We start from the raw sequence: 17538 nt of genomic DNA, 5'->3' as shown, positions 1-17538 counted from the left end.
GTCTTAAAAGGATCTGTTGATCATACTGAGAAGGAAAAGCAGATTACCACCAATTAAGATTGCACAGATATTCAACTCATACCTCTTCGGACACTATTTGGAATCAAGCAGGGAGGAGGAGGAGGAGGAGGAGGAGGGAGGAGGGGGGGAGGCCCAGAAAGCGAAGCCAAACGGGGGGAGGGGGGGTTCAATAATTTCCCAAATATCTAATTTTCCTTTCCAGCACAATCTGCCGTGGCTGATCGTTAGGGGCGTTCTTCCACCACACGCAGGCCTGCATGAGGACGTTATTTGGCGTTCACAGGCCTCCGGTGGCTTTTTTTTTCACCCTCCCACAACGACTCGGAAATCTGGATGAATCAGTGAGAGAGAGAGAAAAAAGCGGAAAAGTGCGAGTTTAAAACAAGGAGAGTGAGTGAGAGAGAGCGAGAGAATGACCCTGGAATCCATAATGGCGTGTTGCCTCAGCGAGGAGGCGAAAGAAGCCAGGCGGATCAACGACGAGATCGAAAGGCAGCTCCGCCGGGATAAGAGGGACGCACGCCGGGAGCTGAAACTGTTGCTTCTCGGTAAGCTGGGGAAGGAGGGAGGGAGGCGGAAAACTAAGCCAAATACCTCTATCGGGTGGGGTGGGGTGGGGTGGGTTGGGGTTAGTACAAGTACGGGGGTGTATTACCGGGGGCTTCCCACCTGTGTGAAGTTGGGGGGGGGGGGGGGAGTGCAGGGCAGAGATTGGCAGGTCAGCAGAGGGAGGAGGTGCTGCCCAGCCAGGCCTGTCTGACTTCTGGAGTGTTAAAACACCTGATTTGAATAACTGGAAACGAAAGCAAACCTTCCTCCAGTCCATCTCTGATACCTGAACGCTTGTCTGGCAGCACCGCAGGGCCCGTCCAGGTCCACGAAGGGCCAAAGTCTGGAACTTTATTGGGAGTAATCAAGGCATCTAACACTAAACCCTGGCAATGATTATATAGTAGATGTCAGTCTATCACAGGGGTGCCCAAACTTTTTTTCCTTTGGAGGGCCAAAACTGAGACTTAATGTTGGTTCAGGGGTCAAAAGCTGTGTATTACTGTCTATTTTTCCAAGTTTTTTTACTTCATACATGCCAAACTGACATCCCAGGCGAATAGTCTGCTGTCTAATCAAAATTTGAAAAAAATAATAGTTTTTACCTTACTAAAAAGGGGGACGGCATCATTTTTATTTATTTTATATAGTTTAAATATTTTCATTGTTGAGCTGTTACTGTTATTCTGATGATTATTGTCATTTTAGGTTATGCCAGCTAAATCCAACCTGAAGACAGACTAAACCTGGCTGTAGGTTTCTAGTATCTTTTAGTGATATATCGGATGTGTGTGTGTGTGTGTGTGTGAGAGAGAGAGAGAGAGAGAGAGAGAGGGTCTGCTCGTTCATTGTACAACTCTGCACAACAAGAGCACAGCACAGAGACCCAGTAAGCTGTAAAAGATCATTATTTCGGCTCAGTTTGGTTTCAGATACACTGATATTTCACTACTGATTGGCTGCATGTGATAAGTACAGATGGCAGTATTATCTGTTTAAACTAAGCTTGTACATTTTGAACACACCGTAAAACACGTGTAAATAATGCGCTTTTGGAAAAACAACTTTAATCTTCATTTATTTATATAATACCATACATTTGCTGCATTGGGTCCTTCAGGGAGTTTAGCTCATTGGACCGATAATGGAAAAAAAAAGAGGCGGATATGTCTGATGATCCCGATGACGTGTCGATGTCGTCACGCAGCGATTATCATATTCCAACACTTTTGCCATGACATTGTGAGTGTTTTCAGTCACCCCAGTGAAATTTGAGGAAGTTATTTACTCACCATCCCCGATTGTTATTAGCTTTTCAAGAAAGGGAAAAAGTCCATTAGATGTGCTGAAGGCCATTGCGGTTCTTGATTCGTGGTACTCGTGTCTGTTCCTTGGTTAAAAAAAAAAAAAAAATGAAGTAGATAGTTGTGGAGCAAACTGGGACCGTCGATAATGTCATCCAGACAGCTCTATCGCAGATGCATGGAGAGTTCTCGTCCCCCGAGGGATGTTTTCAAAAGTGGTTGAAAATTCTCCCCTCCTGTTAGCGCGCACTGATGAAACAAGTCCCCCTCAGCAGGATTTGAAGGAGCTGACTGTGTATATGAACAAATCATGTTGTTGTGGCCCTCTAATCTCCCTTAATACCCAACAATGCACTCATTATGCAAAGGCATGAACAGCCAAACTTAAAAGTGATGATGTGTAAGTGAGTACGTAAGTGTATTTGTAAAAAAAAAAAAAAGACTTTTATTGAGGAACTTGTCACTGCTGCACTGTGATGCATCTGACCACCCAAAACAAGTCATTCATATCATGATTCATAGTCGGTATTCATATTTTTGTGAAACTAATCTGTATGATGTGTTTCAGCCTCTAATGGAAGAAAGCATGCGTGTACTTCATTTGAAGATTATTGTGAAAACTTGTTTACTGGGTTATGCAAGAACACATATTTGTCATAAGAACAGTTATTTAAAAAAAAAGGAAATCGGGATATATTCTCTATGAAAATACAGTCAAATAAAGTGAGAGTTGACATTTTATGACACACTGCCTCTTAAGACAAAGCAGAATGAACACAGCTTTCAGCAACAACAACAAAAAAACGTAAAAACACGATTCCGCAGAGTTGAGAACACAGCACTGAAGTGCAGGCATCATAGTTTTATCTAAAAGAAAACTAAAATAAAGCTTCTTAATTGCGGCATCAAAATGACACCCCTTCTTCTGTTACGTTTGCTGCTGTGGTGCGACACATGGATGCCTCCCCCTCGTCTGTGCGCTGCACCTTGCAGACCCTCAAGCCGGGATGACTTCCGCCCATCAGACAGGAGAAGAAATCCTACACCAGAGCACTTTTTTTTTTCCTCATGAAAATGGTGCTCGGAGAGTGGAGAGTGGAGTTAATGGTCTCAGCTGAAGTTACTGTGTCGACTCGGCATCGGTAGACATGACGGAACCGCTGGATAACAGCAACGGCAATCAATCAGAAAGCCTGTAGTAGTACAAAGAAATAAAGAGGCCAATCTTGGAGCCGTTTCACAGTGTCGTAGCAGATGTTAAACCAATTACAACCATTTTGTCCCTTATCAGTTTGAACCATAAAGTTGGGAAAATATGTAGTTGTAATGATTTTCTCTCGGCCAGTAAATCTTCCAGCCATGACCCCATACAACCACACTCTGATCTCTGACGGGCCTTTTAACGATATCAAGTATGGAATGGCCAGGACTGTGTGTGTGTGTGTGTGTGTGTGTGTGTGTGTGTGTGTGTGGGCGTGTGCGTGAGCAGGAGATTGCTGGTGGCAGGCTCTGGTGATACACCGTCATACCCAAAGAAATGAACCTCGTTACTGTAAGAGCAAAACTGATATCGGATCTTCTTTTGGTGCCGAAGGTCCAGGTCCTTTTTTTGGCAGGGGGTCTTTACAGAGTTTAAGGAATATATGTATTGTAGATGAAGTAGATGCATGAAAGTGAACATTTTTGGATATTTTAAAGTTGGTGTTAGTGTTTAGGAAACATTGAAAATTCCAACAGTAGGTATGTTTCGAAACACGAGCAATGTGCGACTCTGCAGATCTTTAGATTTTCTGAAAAAAAGGACAAATGTGTCTCCTGAAAAGATCTTAAAAGCAGTATACAAGTCTAAGAAATGACAAGTGCAAAGGTAGAAAAATGACTGTAGATATAATCAATATAGTCAGCAAAGACCCTTAGAGTGGTTCTAACAATTAAAGTGTAAAAGGAAGCTGTGAAAAGAATGGAAAGGGTCTACCGGAACCTTCAAGGAGAAGATAAAAGTCCCTGTATTGAAGCCAGTGTTTAAAATCAAAATATTTGCAACCTAAGAGTAACACCTGAGACTTGTTGGGTCCATCACGCCGAGTGGTCCAGGCCTCTCCAAGCACAAGGTTTACACAACCCAAGAACCTTCTCGCTTCAAATAAACACAGGCCGTCCCCTTTAGAGAAGAACATCTCAAGGAGGGAAAGGTCGTTGGCGTTTGAAGAACTGTCGGAAGAAAATACGTATTAACAAGTGACTCTTGCAACCAAAGACCGATTAATCCGAAATAAATATTTATGAATGTTGTATAATTAGAAAGATGTCTGGTCGGTCCTTTCTGTGTGACGTTGTGGCATCACTAGGATGTGGATAAGACTTTGTCCAGCACTCATAGGGATTTTTGGACAGATTTATAGGTGGTTGACCGGATGAAGCTAATGAAGCATTCTTCCAGTCAGGCAACCAAATATACTAGCCATGATAGAGGAAACGGTACAATCAAGCGTGTATTCCCATAGATGCTACACTCATTACGTGTGGTTGAGTTAACTGTAGGAAGTTGTGTGTTCTCGATATGGCCCCATTAACCCACATATGTGTGTGTGTGTTGCGGGTTTTAAAACTCCCTAATTGCTTTCTGTCCTGTGGGATCTCAGGAGAAACCTCCAGACTCCAAGCTTTGACTTTTTCTTCTTTCTTTTTTTTTAATTCTTCAAAATGTTCAACGCGTGGTTTTCCAACAAATTATCAGAGCTTTCAAATTTCACTTCTAATCTTTTACACTCGCTTTAATTGCTACGTGCCACTCCACAGGGACTGCGTGCATTGAAGCGCGCGCACACACAATGCAACAAATGAGAAAGTTTTGGAAACATTGTAAACAGTTAATCTTCATCGTGTATGTAATACGATGAATAATACTGACATTATCACCCAGGCAGATGCACAGCAGTGGCTAACGAACTAGCAGCTGCGTGGAAGATTAGCTTCAGCATGAGCAGAGAGTTTGATAGTGTTATGAGCTGTGTAGCACAGCCAGTGTGTGGGGCTTGTTAATGAGGTAAAGAAACTGAAAGCTCCACTAGGAAGAGCCCAATTAAAGATGGAGAGAAGAAGAGCAATAAATTAGCATCCGGGCAAGAACGTGCTGATATAGAATCCTACCGTACACCAAATATATCTGTAATGTATGTAAACCTTTTCATAATACATCAGAACGGCTCCAATTTATAATTGTTCCTGAATTACTATTTTTTTAGCTCAAAAATGTAATTGAGGCATTTTAACTTGTCAAATACAGATGTAGCTGCTAACATTAGATGCTACATTTTAGCGGAGTAAGTGCTAGAATGTAGCTGTTAGCAGTGTGAATAGCCTCACCTGGTATAGCAAGTCAAAACGTGCTAACTAAACATTCCCAGTTTAGATGAGAAAAAAACATTTTTAGTCTAAAACTGCACGTGAAAGATTAAGTTTGGAAACCGCTGACATATTTTGTTGGCATATTACGTCAATTACAAGAATCAGGATAGAAAATAAAAAGTGAGGCTGAACTTAAAAAGCTAATATCTATCTCACTACTTTCCTCTCAAACAACTTCACTTTTGTGTGGTAAATTATTGTTATTGGATTATAAATCATGTCAATTGATACACTGACATTTCCCCACAGTCTAAAGAAATGCGATTCGGGACGAGGCTGATTGATACTCTAAATTGACCGTAGGTGGGACATTCAGCCTGAATGTCCCACAGCCTGAAGGTGTGACTGTGAGTGTGAATGGTTGTCTGTCTCTATGTGTTGGTCCTGCGATGGACTGGCGACCCGTCCAGGATGAACCCTGCCTCTTGCCTGAAAGCTGCTAGAACAGGCTCCAGCCCCCCTGTGACCCTTAACAGGATAAGCAGAAGAAAATGGATGGATGGATTTAACTAGTTGTTGACAAACACAAGAACAGTTGTTTGTTGGAGATTTGGTGAATGGAGAATGAAAACCATACATATCAACCATTATGCTACTAGCGTCACGATTGGCCAAAAGCTATAGTTGTTTGTTTTTTTTATTGGCTCTGACCTGTTTTTGAGGGGAAAGTACAATTTTAAATGTTGGTTAAAAATGATGAATACTCCCCCTTTTTTCCCCTAAGGAAAATAAATAGCAGCCGCAACACAGAGAGACATGCTGACTTTAAAGAGTAGAAGAATGTACGCTACCGAAGAAGATACCTACAGACAATAATGAAGGTTTGATAATGCAGCAGTGAATATTGGTATTAAGCATCTAAGAGTCAAAAAAACTCCCAAAACATCCCAAAAAAAATCCCTACTGCTTGATCACGTCAGACTTAATAATCCTGATTATTTTGTTTAATATTGAGATGTGTGTTGTTGTTTTTTTGTTTTAACAACAGTTTTATGAATTTAATCATCCTTTTTCTTCCTTGTGGGATTCTTGGAACCAAAGTGCATCCAAAGAGATGAATTAGTTTTGACATACTCTTCCTGTCACTCCCTCACAAAACGAGAGCATTGTTGGCAAAATGGAATGCGACTCTGGCTCCATTATCTCGTTTTTCCTTCTTATCGGAAGTCAAAGTAAATTGTAAATGAATTTTGGTTAATCCCCCGGCTCTAATGATCTAAAAGTTGATTTCACTGAGTGCTTGGATGTTGTAGTACTGCTCATAGTTTCTGCTGTGCTGAAATGACCAGTGTTGACTCACTGTAATGTTATTTTTCATATTCTTAGACTTTTTAACATCATTTTACAGCCAACTGTGATAACCTTGATTAATTATTAGACTTGCCTCTATTAGCTATATCACAAAAAAAAAAAAACCCAATTACAAAAGTAGCACAGCTGAGCTCTCAGGTGACCACTGAACCTAGTTTACGATGCTGTGCCCCTTTTTACACACACACACACACACACACACACACACACACACACAATCCTACACAACTGGTTTGATGTGGTCTTGGATAAATTTGGATGGTAAACACAAGAAGAAGAAAAAACTTCATTTGAAACATAATTGGAGTTTTCTCAACAGTTAAAAAATATTTGCTCGCCCTTGTGAAGTCATGGTACAGTTGCTTCACTTTTGAGTCCCAAATACTGCACGTTATCTTTCAAAGACACACTTGCAAAAAACATGTTGATCCAGCCGGTCGCTGTCAGCTGCGTTTACGGGCCAAACAGCATAAAAGCTGTGGGAACTTTGTCAAGGCTACAACTGAACAAAGTCCACCGCAACTTTTAACGAGCTTTTAACAAACACATGGTTGTAATCGTGAGGGGAAGCGGTGAAAATGTCATATGAGTCCTGTATGAATGTGGCCAAATTAACAGGGCAGCGATAGAGATGGCAGGATGAGATCAGGACGCCGCACAGAATCAGCATTTTTTGATAGAGTACAACTCCTTTTCTGTGTCATGATCAAGGTGGTCAAAGTACTGAAAATCGGGGGGGGGGGGGATGTCACTGTCTCTTGTCATTCGTTCATTGTTTGTCTCTGTGTGTAAGGAGTAGACTGAAGTACTGTCTGGCCAGATACACCACAGTATGAGCACAGAGTTTGTCTGGTATCAGCTGGCTGAGGGCCACCTGCCAGTAACGCTTAATGGATCTGACACCCACAGAAGTCTGTTTGTGTCCACGTGAAAAACAACTCCAATTCACTCGTTTCAACTGATTCAGTAGTTTAAAGAATTTCCTGTCAGTCAGTCCAGACATCACCGCTTAACCGCACATTCATACCCGACCTTGTGTGCTGTATAATGATTTTAAAAGTGTTGAGCTCGTTTGAAAACGACGTACCGCAGTATTGACACCTTTTTTAATTGAACATGACAGCTCGGGTCTGTTTCGGCAAACATTTTGTTGCTAGTAGCAACCTCTACCTGCGCAGATTCACAGTACTTGTGTCCCAAGTAACCTTCTACGTTCCGCGATATGTAAAGAGCCCAACGGGAGTGAAGATCCCATTCTCCTTCCCCTCCGTAGAGGAGTTTGTGACGTTGTAACCATCCGAGGTCCAGCGACCACGAGTGAGCAGGTTGTAAACGGTGGCGTCTGCTTCCGTTGAAGCCTCAAGTTGCTAAATTAACATTGTTTTTACAAAAGCATGTTTCAAAGGTGAGACTGGAAGCATTAGCATATTTCACCGTCATGCAAAATCCCAAAATGTAGATGGTTCTAATCCCTCCTGCTCTACGTTAGTAACACGTCAACTGCCACACTCAGCAACATGCACAAAGAAAGGCTTAATTCCAACCCTAGAAAAAAAACCTTTTATCTTGAAGAACTCTGGTCAGTAAGTCTAGGTTGCGAAACAAAGCGTTTTCTGTTGATGTCTGAATTCAAACATACAGAATCTCTCACAGCTGTTTGCAAAGCCGTGATGAGATCAGAGGTGTGGCACACAAAAGCCGCCCAGCAGATCCTCGGTGCTTCAGCAAACCCAGAACCCACAAGTACAGTGAATTTAGGGATTTTATTTGTGTGAGGCAGGCAGTGCACTGGAATGATAAAACAATGTTTATAGGACATCCACTAATAAGCAAATAAAAAAAAAACACCTTTTAATTTACTTGGAAAATTAACCTAACAGATTGACGAGTATTAACCAGAAGAATCCCCTGTACGTATGAGCATGTCCTCAGTAATTCGTGCTCTTTAATAAACACATTTGCAAGTGTGCGGTTCAACAAAACTCTTCAAATACTGCATGCATGTCATTGACCCCTCAGTGTGACAAAACCCTTTCAAGCTCTAGCATTTCAACCTGGTTTTTAAAGTGCTTTTACTGTGTAACTGGTTCACACTGGAGCAGCTAAATCCAGTTTATGTTTTATAGTGAAGAGAACATACATATTCTCTTTAGGGTACACAGGAATGCAACGCAGGTCTTGGGGCAACTGACATGTAAAAGACACACACCCACTCCTTCCTGCCAAAATAATTCAGGAGTCGCGGCGAGGTTAAGTTAACGTACAGTCGCGCTGCCAAGATCCTCAGTGGAGCGAAGAGAAACTACCCCGGCTCTTCACACCCAAATAGTTCCTGTCACCACCGAGAGGAGAGAGATGTTGTTCTTGGTCTGTCACCAGGCAGCAGTCAGCAGCTATTGCGTGTGTGCGCGCGTGTGTGTGTGTGTGTGTGTGTGTGTGTGTGTGTGTCCTTGTTACACTTCCTGAACACAGCCAAGTCTACTCTTTCAGGGTTTGAACTTTACTTACCCTCCACTATGAAGCTGCATTACACCGTGTTATGGCTTCACAATTCAATGGAAATATCAGAAATCACAATAAAGTGCAAGATCCAAATAGCAGCTGCAGGTTTGAAGAAGGTAAATGTTTCACATCATACTGTTAGAACTGATGTGCAGCAGAACCAAAACATATTTAATGTTCTTTTCAATAAAAAAAGGAGCAGACATTCCTCCTCCTACTAGAATCTTGACTCATTTCTCCCTAATCAGTGCCTGAACTCCTGTGTTGATTGGGTGCGACGTAACTGGTGGTGTTGGTACCAGTGACGAACTCTCAGAAGATTATCGCCAGCTTGCATTTTTACTGACAACGTCAGCAATTTTAAGTCTATTTTGGATTTTTTTTTTTTTCGTAGCCAAACTGTCTGCAGCTGCAGCACTAACATCAGCCTGAACCATCATTACATTTTAAGGTGCTTGTACCTGGGGGGAAAGGGGCGTGGTCTAGGTGAGACCATGTCAATTCCAAACAGCTACAATGGCGCCTCCTGAGGAGTGCAGCATGGATGCTGCTCAGTTATATTAGAACAGGAGAGTATTTAATTATTAAAAGAACGCCGCAGAAAACTTTTCTCACTGTAAAAGACGTTTTCAACTCCTCTGTCTTGGGGTTAACGTGAGTTTGTGCGTCTGATTGGTTGAATTCAGCATGATGGATTCTGATAGGTGGTTCATCGAGTCGCCTGCCGGGTGTTTCTCTTGATAGTGTCTGGCTCTTCTCAAACTATCTCAATCACACATTGAGAGAATGGTAATGAGTTCAAATTTGCATTTTAGGCGCTTTCATTAGATTCCTTTGTTGAAATCTGCTCTACATTCAATGAGAGTTTTTTTCAAAGATGGATATAAACCAGACAGCTTGAAGGACTCTTAAAACAGTTGGGGGGGGGGGGGGCATTCTGGTTGGTGCTTTTTAAATTCTTAATATTTTGACATCGTAAAATAAAGCTCAAATGCCTCTTATATCCACATTACTACTATTAATAAAACCTGTTTTATATAAAGTAAGGGCTCTTTGGTTTCATAGCTCGGTATGAATAAAGTCTTTATCACTCAGCCAATTTAATTATTAACATATGAAATTGTTCCGGTTTCCTTTTCCCCCTCACGTAGGACTTGAACGTCTTACATGTCCATGTAAGGAGTGCAGCTGCCAGACGGGAGGCGATGTGTTTTATCTGGTTAATTGAAAGCAAAAATGTATATTAACAAGCTGATGATCTTCTTCTCCGTCTACTTTCTCAGGCACTGGCGAGAGCGGGAAGAGCACGTTCATCAAACAGATGAGGATTATTCACGGTACCGGCTACTCCGACGAGGACAAAAGAGGTTTCACCAAACTTGTTTATCAGAACATCTTCACAGCCATGCAGGCCATGATCAGGGCCATGGAGACACTCAAGATCCCCTACAAATATGAGCACAACAAGGTAAATGAGATCCTTACGCGCTAAACCACTCAGGGCCCCCACTGACAAAGAAACGGAGCCAAAGACGCCAACAAAGCCCTCGTATATTTTTAGAGCGCTCGACTATCTTATTCGAAACAGCCATCTATAATTGTTTCCTGTCCTTTTTGACACTTCCTGTGTCCTGAAAGCGCTCCAGCGCTGCGTGTATTTGTCTTTGCTCCAGTGTTTCCAAAATCCATGGATGCAAACAAACACACAAGGACACTTATTCAAATGAGCAAACGAGACCTGTCCCCAATCTGTTCACCCGAGATCTGACCTCACTTCCTTAATGCGCCCCTCAGCTGGTTAGGGTGAGTTAACCCTCGCAGGGGTGCAGTAGCTCTGGGAGCTGTTCCAGTGACCTGATCCTCCCTGTGCTGGTGGCAAAGGAACAGGAGCGCAGGAGTCGTCACCTCTGCGCCACTCTTTATACACCAGGGCATTTTCAGGTGACCGTGGCTGTCGACCTTTCACCCTAAGGTGTTCTGAGACGCTGTGGCTTTAAATTAGATTTGGGTTTTTTGTTTTGTTTTTTTATTTGTCTGTGTCGAACAATAAAGCAAACTGAACAGTAGAAGTAAGTTGGTAATGAAATGAAAGTCAGTCGTTTACCAAAACAGCTGCCAGTCGTTCTGGCCCACAACCTCGTGCTCTCATGGCTCGAAAATGGGAAGTGTTTGACTTTTTGACAAAGTCGCTCACTGACACAACAAAGGAAGTGAAAATGATACACATTTGGGGCATTTATAACAAATGCTACTTTCTTTTCTACCATCTCCCCTGTCAGTCTTTTATAACAGTCCACTGAGATTATGATGCTTTGTAAATATAAAGGTTCATGTTGCTGACGTGAGACGGGGAGCCCCGGTCAGAATAAAAACGTTGACCCTCTGGAGTTTAGTGGCGACGGTGAGAATCAGACGTGTTCATTCAGACTTGAACTTTGTGTCAGTTGGTGTGTGACACTGCAGCACGTCTGTTTGGTCCATATTCCTGTTGAGACTTCTCTCTTTTGTCAGTCTGTTAGGGTTGTTTTTGGTATTTGTTTGCGTCCCACCGGGCCTATTAAGGGGAAAGTTTCTAGTTGAATTCCAGTCTGGATGCATCCTATGATAAAATGACAATGTTGATACCAGCTGGAAGAGATGTGTATAATAATGTCTTTTACTTCATGATCAAAACAAATGGCACATCCTGATTATTAGCGAGATCGTACGAATGTGTCGGCGTCGTCTGTCATGGGACACGGGGAAGTTTAAATGGGAATCTGGGGCGGCAAAATCTTTCCCCTTAATAGGCCCAGTGGGATTCAGTATTTAGATATTTGGTCCATGCTGAGCCTGAGGGTGCTAGGAAATAAAGAAAAAATCCCCAAATGAGCCACTGATAATTAGGACTTCATAACCTGTGTGGGCATTATATTATCATGTCCACCTGCTTTTTTTAGAGTTCATCAAAAAAAACAAAAAAAACTTGATGCTTTTTGTTTTTTTGTTTGTTTGTTTGGGGGGGGGGGGGTTGGTTAAAATTGTATCCTTTGTTTGTTTTGTTTGTTTTGTCCCAACAGGGTAACGCCAACATTGTGAGAGAAGTGGACGTAGAAAAGGTCACCATGTTTGAGAATCCCTACGTAGATGCAATCAAGAGCTTATGGAACGACCCGGGCATCCAGGAGTGTTACGATCGGAGGAGGGAGTACCAGCTCTCCGACTCCACTAAATAGTGAGTGGCTATTCACAAAAAAATAGGGCAGATTAAAAAAACAAAAAAAACAAAACAAAAACCTTTTATGAAGTTTCTAGAAGTTACGAAAGCAAGTGAAGCCCAAACATGGGTCATTTTTTTGCGGCTTGTCTCCACAGTTACCTGAACGCACTGGACCGGATCGCTGAGACGTCCTATCTTCCCACCCAGCAGGATGTGTTGAGGGTTCGAGTCCCAACCACAGGAATCATAGAGTACCCGTTTGACCTGCAGAGTGTGATATTCAGGTGAGATCCATCAGCACCCGCGCTCGTTCTGTTCATGCAAATATCTTATTTCGGCTGAATACTTCTACTCCGGGACCAAGAGACTCAAGTTGATCTGCAAACGCCTCTAATGTTTCACTGCTCGCTGCAGGATGGTGGATGTTGGAGGTCAGAGGTCAGAGAGGAGGAAGTGGATCCACTGCTTTGAGAACGTCACGTCCATCATGTTCCTGGTAGCGCTCAGCGAATACGACCAAGTGTTGGTGGAGTCCGACAACGAGGTGACTAACAAATGCACACACACACAAACACACACGCTGACCGCTCTCCAATCGGCCACATCAGTTGAATCTTATTACCAAACGTCACAGGAGTCTTTAGTGAGTTTCTTTTCAGATGAAGCGCTACTCTACGTTCCAAACTGTAGGCACCGTGTTCTCCTGGTGCCTGCGAAAAACATGCGGAATTGATCAACCAGCTGTTTTCAATCTCCTCTCACACCTTCCTCTAGAGGAATATAGCGTGTGTATTCATGCCTATTAATGAGCAGTTGTGTGATCGAGGCGCTGGACTGTCCCGTCTTTTCCTTCCTGTGGAAACGTAGGTGGTTTTTCAGATTCCGTGAGGCAGCGTTAAACTACTGCAGCACTGGTGATGTGATGACATCAAAGACTTTCTGGCTGCATCAATTAAACGCCAAAAATAAAGTGTGAGGGAGAAATTAAAAGCCCTCACACTTGGCCACCCTCCTCGCCTTTACTGCTTTCCCCTTTGTTGTGGTAAAAGTTTATTAAATTCTGAAAAACTGTGGTTTAATTAAGTAATTACCCCCCCACCCTCTCGTTTCCCCCCCCCCCATTTTACATCCTCCCTCTCTCTCTCTTCTCTCTCTCTCTCTCTCTCTCTCTCTCACACACACACACACTCTCACTCACTTTACAGAACCGGATGGAGGAGAGCAAAGCGCTGTTTAGGACAATAATCACTTACCCCTGGTTCCAAAACTCGTCAGTCATTCTGTTCCTCAACAAGAAGGACCTGCTGGAGGAGAAGATCATGTACTCTCATCTGGTGGATTACTTCCCAGAGTATGACGGTGAGCAACCTCTAGTATGTTTGCCTGAGTAATTCGGGTTTATCTTCGTGATACGGTACAACGGTATTCTATGTAAGCAGATGAAATCAAAGAAGGAGCAGTTCTCATTTACACCGATGGGGGAAAAAAAGCAAAAAAAATGACATACAATACAGATACAGTAGAGAACGCCTCGCTACAGCGTGTCAGTGGAAAGGACATCGTAGGAAAATGCACAAGATCGAAGTGGAAATACACGGTAATCAAATGAAGACGTCATCATCGTTGACGTGTGTGCTCCTCAATCACAATACGATGTCCGACTGCAGGTTTTACTCAGCATTTCATGACGTGGACAGAAGTTTCAGTGCTTAGACAATGTAGTGCTAGCTTCCAGCGAGTGCTACAAACTCCAGGAGTGTTTTGCCGCATTGAATAAGAAGACGACAAACATAATATCCAAGTAGCAACAGGACAGAAATGGTTCCACAGGGAAATACTGGTACAGGACTCTGGGATTTGATGTTCTTTGTTTTTGGGTTGTTTTTGTTGTTGTTGTTGTTTTTTGGGGTGGTTTTTGCTATTTTAAAGTACCTTTGTGTTTCTTGAAAAAATCTAGATGAGCAATGACAACAATAACCTCAATTATAATAACAGCAACAACAACAGTAATAGCAATTTTAACAATAAGTCTAATCTTAATTGTTTTTGGGACCTAATAATACCGAATAATTTAGTATAGCACCTGTCAATACATAGTTACAGAGCACTTTACAGTAAGAGATTCAAAATTGTAACAGAGAATAAATACAGTAAAATCCCCAAAAGTAGTTAAGTAGGTAAAAATAATAAGTCATTAAAAAAAACAATTTTTAAACAGGTCATCCATTTTTAACAGGTGATCAATTAAAAGCTTAATAAGGCAGCTCAGTTAAACCAGAAATGCCTCATGATAAAGACGACAGCCTGCTAAGCCCGGTGTGGGCGGGGCCTTCGGTCTTTAATCCCACTCAGTAGGAGTTGAATATTCCTAAAGCAACTATTTTGATAATGTTGGAGTCATTAAATAAAGATGCAGCCACTTCCTCACATAAATATTTTAGCTGATCTGCTGCGAGCTCTCACTGCTGAACGATTACAGGCAACGATATCCATCAGGGTAGAGCAGCGCGAGTGGAAAAAGACACCGCATTCTACTTCAGAGGTTTTAATGCAGCATCATCTTCCTCTCTCTCTCTCTCTGTCTCTCTCTCGCTCGCCCCCGCTGCAGGTCCCCAGAGGGACGCCCAAGCAGGCCGAGAGTTCATCCTCAAGATGTTCGTGGACCTGAACCCAGACAGCGATAAGATTATCTACTCTCACTTCACCTGTGCCACTGACACAGAGAACATCCGCTTTGTCTTTGCAGCTGTCAAAGACACCATCCTGCAGCTCAACCTAAAGGAGTACAACCTGGTGTAGGCTTGGGGGGGGGGGGGGGCAGCAGCAGACCCTCAACACACTGACTGACACAATCTGTGAAACGATAGCTCATATACACAACTATGAAAACGAAAAAAGAAAATCAGTGGGAAAAAAAATCGAATGGGTGCATAATACTAATTTATTTGCCATTTGTTGATCTCTTGGTCCCCGAGAGGTGAACCAAGTAAATGTTATCTTGCTATTTAAGGAGTTCAGATGATGATGATGATGATGATGATGATGATGGTGTGTGTGTGTGTGTGTTTGTGTATGTGTGTGGGGTGCTAGGAAGGGCATGGAGTTGTGTGTGTGTATGGAGGGGCGTGGTTGCTGTCAAACATAAGCAGCAACAATCCTCGTTTTTAGGCTTTTGCGCATTGTGAAGGTTTGTTTTTGTTCTTTTTGACAGAAACTACTTTGAGCCCTCGAGGTTTGGGGGCTTTTTTTCTGTGTCCGTCAGACTGAAACATCCGAGCTGAAACGACTGCAATGTGCTCCCTCCCTCCTGCCTTTTTATAAACAAGAAGAAGAAGTAAAAGATTTTTGTCGCTTTTTTTTTTTTTTGAAATCCCTCCTTTTCTGTCAATGAATTCTGATGCTTTGGTGTTTTACCTGTTAGCCCAGCAGGAAGTGACATAACAGATTTCTTAATTAACACCCTGATCGCTAAGATTCTAGATAAATAGATGCAAACCGTGATTTGAAATTATTTCACGTGGATTTGATTGTCTGAAAATCATCATTATTACATTGACTATGGTACCATCTAATGAGTGGAGCACACGTGAGCTCAGGAGAGAAAGGAGACACACGCGCACACACACAGACCGAAGAAAGCTGAGGACGTTCTAATTTATAATGTTAAATGATTCTGTTCAACTGTGCCACATTAACACTTTTTATTCTAATAATAATGTGTATATTTATTGCCAACGCCAAAAGAAGTCAAGCACCGGACTCCACTCTGCGCTGTCTAGAACTGCAATGGAATCACAAAGTGTTGAGTGAGGTGGTGAAGAGTGCTGACGCAGGGAGGAGGTGCGGATGAATTCCCTCATTCCTGCAGTTTTGGAAGTATTTGACTCACTATCGCTCCAGGTATTCAACAGGCTGTCAGAGGGGGCGCAGCCTCAAGCCCTCCCACCCTCCTCCGCCTGCGGCTATCCAATCACATTCAGCTGTGTCCATGTGTCCAGTCACAACCTGGATGTCTTGACCGTTGTAGTTCAATAGCAGTGGAGGAAACATTTGGCTCATTCCAAAGTAAAAGGGGGGCAAAGTGTTGAGTTTGTACCAAAGTCGGTCCTTTAAGTTTCCGATTGGCTTCTCTGATGCGCAAATTCCTTCACGAGTATTTTTGTTTTTTGTAACCGTTCGTTTAGAACACAAGCCTGTAATTCACATTTATTGAGGCATAGTGCAATTATGAATGCTATAATCATTGTACATACATCTCTCTATATATATGGCAGCATCTTTGTTGGCTTTGTAATCATTACCTTTTTGGCAGATTGAATGTGCAGTATTGAAAATATGTATCTATGTAATTGTATTGTATGTCTACTGGCTGATTCATTTTTTGGGGGGGGAAGAAAAATATGTTATTTACATGTTTGTTTTGTTTCTGTTTTTTTTAAGAGGAGAATGTAAATTTTCTTTGTGGGTTGTTGTTTTTTTTTTTGTTGTTGTTGGTTTTTGTTTTTGACAGCTTGATTTCTCAGCAAAGAAACATTGTTCAGCTTCCGAAGTGCATAAAGAGGAATATTAATATCCAACAACAGATGGGTCGGTATGCCAGTACTTAGCGTAGCAAGTTTTGTTCAAATGAACTTTTATAAGGGGAAAAAGAAACCAAACCAACTGCACATGTAATCCAACCTACAGGGCTAATTGTAATAGTTGGACTGGCTTCAGGAACAGAGCACTTGTCACGTAGTCACATCACTTATATTCTTTTATACTTAAGTATGAGACTCATTTGTCTCCTGCACAGCTTGTGACCCTGAACGCCTCCCTCTTAAACACCCCGACCACCGTTTCAGGCTACATGTTTAATTTGAACAACAACAAAGATACTAGAGGTGGCCTTGCAGGTCAGTGTTGCTTATAGGTTCAAACTAGTGTGGAAAAAAAAGAAAGACAGAAAGAAAGAAACCTGTAAGGACGTGAGAGGATAAGAGGATACAAACCCCCACCCTGATAGAAATGAGCAGAACCATTTGGCCTAACCAGGATGGTGCATTCACAGGTGCTTTTCTATGTGTTTTCACGTCAGTTCCATCTTCTCATTAGGAAGCACATTAATTTTGAGGAATAAACACACTCCAGTGGTCATGTACACATTGCCTTATTGAATAAACTGTGCCTCTCACGCCCCCCCCCCCCCCCCCCCCCCCCCACACACACACACACACACACTGCGAGGCTTCTGTGTGTTTATGA

The 17538-nt window shown here is 42.4% G+C and overlaps 1 protein-coding gene across 1 annotated transcript; it reads left to right on the top strand.

The window, feature by feature from the left end:
- The first annotated feature begins 174 nt into the window (after positions 1 to 174).
- Positions 175 to 17428, top strand: LOC147259957 (guanine nucleotide-binding protein G(q) subunit alpha). The gene is made up of 7 exons (XM_086206239.1): positions 175 to 569; positions 10379 to 10563; positions 12155 to 12309; positions 12450 to 12578; positions 12709 to 12838; positions 13500 to 13653; positions 14903 to 17428. The coding sequence occupies exons 1-7, from the start codon at positions 434 to 436 to the stop codon at positions 15091 to 15093; spliced, it is 1080 nt and encodes a 359-aa protein (XP_086062365.1). The 5' UTR covers positions 175 to 433; the 3' UTR covers positions 15094 to 17428.
- The last annotated feature ends 110 nt before the right edge of the window (positions 17429 to 17538 follow it).

Source organism: Aulostomus chinensis, chromosome 6 (genome assembly GCF_037954235.1).
Source record: "Aulostomus chinensis isolate RoL2024-O1b breed Wild chromosome 6, RoL_Achi_v1.0, whole genome shotgun sequence".
Taxonomy (NCBI): Eukaryota; Metazoa; Chordata; class Actinopteri; order Syngnathiformes; family Aulostomidae; genus Aulostomus; species Aulostomus chinensis.
Note: the sequence above shows the minus strand (reverse complement) of the source record. Positions and strands in the feature narration are given on the sequence as shown.